This window comes from Peromyscus leucopus, chromosome 9 (genome assembly GCF_004664715.2).
Source record: "Peromyscus leucopus breed LL Stock chromosome 9, UCI_PerLeu_2.1, whole genome shotgun sequence".
NCBI lineage: Eukaryota > Metazoa > Chordata > Mammalia > Rodentia > Cricetidae > Peromyscus > Peromyscus leucopus.
This window is the reverse complement of record NC_051070.1, coordinates 73,915,117-73,921,603: the sequence shown is the minus strand read 5'-3', so window position 1 is coordinate 73,921,603 and position 6,487 is coordinate 73,915,117. Positions and strand designations below refer to the sequence as shown.

At 39.9% G+C, this 6,487-nt stretch overlaps 1 protein-coding gene across 1 annotated transcript in view; it reads right to left on the bottom strand.

The window, feature by feature from the left end:
• Positions 1–673: 673 nt before the first annotated feature.
• The window catches only part of LOC114696018 (armadillo-like helical domain-containing protein 4), a 99,424-nt gene continuing 93,610 nt past the window's right edge, over positions 674–6,487 (bottom strand). Inside the window, exons 7-8 of the mRNA XM_028873546.2 lie at positions 2,766–2,900; positions 674–2,555 (exon numbers count right to left, since the gene is read on the bottom strand). Coding sequence (XP_028729379.1) covers positions 2,487–2,555; positions 2,766–2,900 — 204 coding nt within the window. The 3' untranslated portion in view covers positions 674–2,486. The remainder of the gene's footprint in view (positions 2,556–2,765; positions 2,901–6,487) is intronic.

The following is a 6,487-nucleotide window of genomic DNA, read 5'->3' as shown; positions in this document are numbered from 1 at the left end:
CACCTCTGACCAACACCTCCTCATGCCTCCCTTCTCCCTGGCAACCATCGGGTGTCTGAATTTGACCACTTTAGATGACTCGTGGCCTTTAGAATCATGAAGTACTTCTTATGTGCCTGGTTTATTTACTTAGCAGACAGTCCTCCAACATCCATGTCACAAGAACAGGATTCCTTTCTTCTTTTTAGCACTAAGTAATAGTCTAATGTATACCACATTTCTTTATACAGACAGTTAAATAGATTTGTACAGAAATCTGCTATAATCTAAGTAAACCCCTTTTCTGTACCTGTGTCAAAGGGGATGTAGAGATTGCTGTTAAAGGACAAATTCACACACACACTATCTTCAGTGTGAATTTATCATGGTTACAGATGACCTTTTTATTCAACAGTTTGAAGAGGCACTATTAGCCCTGAGCTAATCTAAAGCTACAGATTGAGCAGCTCTAGGCATGACTGACCATCAGTTTTACCCATATGTCCTTAAATTAACAGAACCTATTGTTAGTTTGCTATATATGTATTTTCAAGAATGCAGGTGACAGTGTCCCCTCATGCTCACAGCAAGAGACTGCTCTTAGAAAGCATCACTTCCTCAGAAGCAGGATGGCTCTCCTAGTGGGACTGTGATTCACTGATGAGAGTCAGGACTTAAGTTCTACTTTTTAAAAAAAAAAATCTGACTTCAACCCAATTTAGGAACTGCTAGCTTGTATTTGTCTCCATGGAACTTTGATTTTTCTTCATCAGCTTTACACAGTTGCTTTCTTGACCAAAAGAGTTAAGCTTACTTGATGAAAACATTTTTTGTGTGTGAGCTAGCCATTATTCAAAAGATAGGTTCCAAGAAATTTTCCCTATTAGATTCCTAGGAACGATACCTAAAATCCATCTGGGAGGGAAGAACTTGTGTGAAAAGTTCATTCATTTAACAAATAAAGAAATGAATAATAAATATTCCTTGACCAAGTAGCCTTGGTTTTAAAGAAGGACCTTCCAATGTCATAATACTTCTCAAAGCACAGAAAGGGCACCGAACTGAAGATGCAGTACAGAGTTTGGTCTAAGGTGGTCTTCATGCTGAGTCCACAGACGTAAATGATGATTGATTCTTTCTCTCCTCCACTTTCGCTCCATCTTCAGTGGAATGGAAAAAAAAATTATATGCTCTTCCTCACCCAGAAGCTATGAGGAGTAATTAAATAGACCCTATCAGAGTAGAATAGGCTCTAACATCTATGAACAAACTCTCCATGGTAACAGCATTATTGGTAACCTTTATCTATCCTTGGAACTGATCCAAGCCATACTGCTAAATACAGTGAGTTACAGTTCCCAAATACCCAGATTCAAACAGGGTGTTTGAATGTGTTATTTGGTATAGAAGAAGGAATTGCATTCCAAGGAAAACGAGAGAGGATTTAACAGTCCATCATCCCACATGAGGGACAGCTAGAGCTCATTTGTACATGAGGACTCTGGCCACAGGGCCACCTTCTACCGAAGAATGCCTGCCTTTTGTAATAAAGCCAAGAAAAGACCACTGGTGGCCCACACCTCCCATAGCAAGATCGTAGACATGGAAAAGTGATGCTTTGACTTATCCATGGTACTGGCCACACAAACACAGAACCAAATGTCAGGGACAAACACCCTGGGAGCCTACACACCCTCATCCTTTTTGCTTCTTGGCTAATTTCAGCAATATACCAAAAGAATATTTTGTAATGATAAGCAAATAAAAATCTTTCATCATACCCATTGGACTAACTAACACTATTTAAGACAGCAAGCATAAATTAAGGTTAAGGGTTCATTTAACATATAATTTCTAGTGCATGTTTTTCTTACTAACAGTGAGACTAAGATACAGACAAAAATAATAAAAACTAAGAGACTGGAAGGTTTAATGTAACATTGTGCAAAACTGAACATAACCCTAATAAGTTGCGATATCTCAGGGAAAAAATTTTCATTCCAGGTGGTAACTAGTCTTTGATGCAGACATAGGATGCACTGATGTCTATAAGTCAACAATTTCAAAAAATCAGAGAAAAATTATAAGGAGTTTCTCTTCCTTGGAAATTGTCTATCAAAATCAATGCTCTCACGGCAACACCATTCACTGCAGGCCAGTAATCCAAACCAAGGAAAAGGCAATGGAAAAATACAAGGTATTGGCTCTACCCAACCCAACTACTCCTACTGAGCACGTGTGCCATATGTCTCTAAATCACAGCCCCTGGTGATGGCAAACACACTACAGAATAACCGAACACTGAATGCTGCATTTAGAGTACAGGGTGTCTCTTCTGCTTAGCACAAGAAAAATCTACTCTCCAGCAGAGACGAGGGCTGGAGCAAAGGCCCAGCAGCAGCAAGGTGGTGAGATATTGTTGGTTTTTATTCATGTATTTTCTTTCGTCTTTTTGCCCCAAATAAAAAATGAAACAATTATCTCATTGAATGAACCCCAAGTCCAATTCAGAATTCATCTTCAGAGCTGTCCGCTAACAGCATCACTCTATCTTGCATGCTGTTGAATTCTCTCTGCTGGAGAAAGAAAAGAGGAAAGCATTAAATTCTTTCTCCTCAAAGCCCAGAAACAGACCCATCCTAAAGAACAGGGGAGTAGCTAATACAAAACACCCTGAGCAGAAGTCTTTCTTGCACCATTAAATCCTCCATATTTTATCAGGCAAATTAGGCAGGCAGTGAAGAACTCTCTGCAACCCATTAGGTTTGCTCTTGTTTCTTGCATACCTTCCTTTTATGCCGTTTGAAGCCATTTCTTCTTCGGCGATTCATAACCTTAATGCTGTAGAGTGCTCCCAAGATGAACAAGGCTCCAGCTATCCCAACCCCAACAGGCACCAGCATTCCAGACATGTAGCCAGCCTGAACAGAGGAGAGAGACAGGTATCAGAATGCTACATAGACCATTGGATTCCAGGTTCCTTGTCCCTGATATGTGGCAGCAGGTTTTTAGATGCGTTGAATTCTTCTGTCTGCTATGTTATAATTTAAAAGGGAACCTGTAACAAAGATTTGGCTTTGGGGCTTTGGGGGAAGAGCAACAGAGAAAAATAACAACCTTTTTTTTTTATTTCAAATCCCTTAGAAGTAAGTTCTGAAATAAATCAGCCAGACCTAGTGGCCCCTCCAGCCACTTGATTATGCACATTTGTCAACATCAATTTTTGATGACAGAAATATAATTTGTACTAAAGATGGATGGAGTGGGCTTCTGAGAATGCCAGGGCTATTAAAATGCAATAAATTGGAAACAGCCTGAGTCGCATGCCAAGGAGTTGAAGTGTCCTCTGGAATACTGTGTTCCTTGGAGGGTAACGGAGGGCTTCTCACTTTCTTGGCCTCCCTTCCTTCCTCCGGCTCCCACTCTTCTCAGCTATATTACAATAAAAAAGGAATAATAAAAGTGCATTATGAGTAGAAGTTGAGAGCACCATAAACAGCAAGGAAGGGGCAGGCACAGAAATTAAGAGGTGGGTTAATTGCTGGAAGACAAGGACAAGAAGATGTGTGTATGCAGAATGGATCTCTGAGGGAAGCAATGTGCCCAGTGAACAAAATTGAAATAGAGTGTCTTCAGTCCCAGGGAAGCAGTGGCACAAAAAGGGCACAAAGAGCACTGCCAGCTACATGGCTACTTTCCAAGGAGCCTCAGGTGTTTCCAGTATACCCAAGGTAAGTATGGACTCCTCAGTGGTCAGCGAACAATGTGATCCCTGCACATCCCAGTGCTTCAGTGAAAATCTCAGGACCTGCTCACTCTTGGAGCAGGGTCCTTGTCCTTAGGTAGATCTTTGCAGCAAAACACCTGTGGGCTGCATGGGTATACACTAACCTAGAACATTTTCACGGGAGAGCATAGGCTACACCCCAAGTAGATAAAATACATTACAGTTATAACTTTTAAAATCTAGAATAAGTAGATAGGTATTTTTCTGAGAGAGGATGACTCTTCAACTACTTCTCCTTTTTTTGTTTATTTAATTTATGTCTGTGTGTGATGTGTATATGTGTGCCTGAGTGTATGTGTGTTGCCAAGTAAGGGCAGAAGACATCCATCTCACCTCGCACTAGAGTTACAGATGGTTGTGAGCCACCACATAGGTTATGGGAATAGAATCTGGTCCTCAGCAAGAGCAGCAAATGCTCTTAAACCACTGAGCCATCTTCCTAGCTCCTATTTAATTTCTAATCAACAAAAACTATTTCTAGTGCCTTTCAGAGTGATCCAAAATGAGATAGATAGATAGACAGACAGACAGACACAGACACAGACACAGACACAGACACAGACACACACACACACACACACACACACACAGAGAGAGAGAGAGAGAGAGAGAGAGAGAGAGAGAGAGAGAGAGAGAGAGAGCAAGTGAGTGGGAGAAAGATTTTCAGAAAGCCCTGAGGTCTGTAGGCTGCGATTCTCTCTCTAAACTTACACATGGAGGAGCAGAGACCCCCCTCACAGAGCAGAACACCCTTGCCTGTGCTCAGCAGCTTCCTCACTGGTCTTGTATCCCAGAGTTTTAAATTGGGATAAAATAATGGATTTTTTTCATTAATTTAAGAACAATGGGATTCTTTTAAATCAGTGTAGTGTTTTCCATGGAGAAACAAATTCCATTCATTCTTCAGCAAATTCATACACTTTCTAGAAAATCAAAGTTTTTCTAAAATTCTTGAAGATTCACTTGAGTCTTATAAAAACTCTATAATTTTCCACATAGAAAAATATTGGACAATACAAAACTTGTGGTGCTCTCATAAAAAATACAGAATTAAAAAAAAAAAATCAGCTCCAGGAGTCCAGTCAAAGAGAGAGAAGAGGGGTTCTATGAGCAAGGGCATCAAGATCATGATGGGGAAACCTACAGAGACAACCAAACCAAACTAGTGGGAACTCATGAAATTTAGACCAACAGCTGTGGAGCCTGCATGGGACTGGACTAGGTCCTCTGCATAAGCAATAGTTGTGTAGCTTGATCTGCTTGAGGGTCCCCTTGGCATTGGAACTGGGATTCATCCCTGGTGCATGAGCTGGCTTTTTAGAACCCACTGCCTATGGTGGGACACCTTACACAGCCTTGAGGCAAGGGGAGGTGCTTGGACTTGTCTCTACTGAATATACCAGGCTCTGCTGACTCCCCACGGGAGGCCTTACCTTCTTGTAGAAGGAATGGGGTGAGTTGAGGGGGGAGGCTGGAGGGGCAGGAGGAGGGAAGAGGGGAATCTGTGATTGGTATGTAAAATGAATAAAATTTTCTTAATAAAAAAATCAATATTTTCAGTGCATTGAAATGTAACACATATTAAACATGAAGAATGATGAAATTTCATTCCCATTAATGAACTTTTTCTAGGTTGTACATTCAGAGGACAATATTCTGTTCCTTGGAATATCAACCTGACAACCACTGCCTGAGCCTCCTGCAGATCTATAGTTTAACTCCATACCAATAATGTGGGTATTCCAAAATATGTCACTCTTGTCATATTTCACACACACACACACACACACACACACACACACACACACACACACACACACACAAATTCAGCTATATCTTTCATTTTTAATGGTATTTGCTTTGCCTTCAAGTCACAAATACATTATAGGATGGGGCTGAAGCCATGAGCCTACCTTCCAACACTATGTCACTACATGTTCTTCAAACTTGACTAAGGCAAAATAAGGTCTTCCTCAGCACTGCCCATTACTTAATTTTTTTCTGAAATAAAATAAGAGGGCATGCACTTATTTTTTAAGTTTTTAATTCTGTCTAGTAGCTTTTTTTGTTCAAAATCAAAATGACCGTGCATATGCTTCCAGAAATGGCATCCAGAAGACACAGTTTACCCATGTGCTTTTCCAACCAAGACTGCACAGAGTGAGTCTAATCATGATAAAATAGCCAGCAAGCCTAAAATGATGGATATTCTATTTTTATATAAAAACTATATTCTTCAAAGATATGTGTATTGTGAAAAAAAAGATAGCTGTAAAATGATGAAAGGACATGAAAAAAGTATGATAAAGGGATATGCTACATAATTGTTGATGGGATTTTATACTAGAGGAGAAATAATATTTTTGTAAGTGTCATTTTTGGTCTGTTGAAAAGTTGCACTGCAGATACCAGAGAACATAAATGTGCTGTAGCTATGTTAAATGGGCTCAAGCTAAAAACTGCAGTAAGATTTGATAACAGGATGTTCACATTCTTAGAAAATATGCACTGAAGAATTAGGAATAAATAGGCCATAGTCTATGCAATTTATCATCAGATGGTTCAGGTAAAAATAAGGAAGAGAATGTGCCTATAAGTAAAAATCCAAGGTAGTAAAATGTTAGCAGTTGGTGCATCCAGGCTAAAGGTGGTAGGGGGATTCTTGGTGCTATTATTATTTTTATATCTTGCCTATGAATGATAAATTATTCCTGCCTAAAG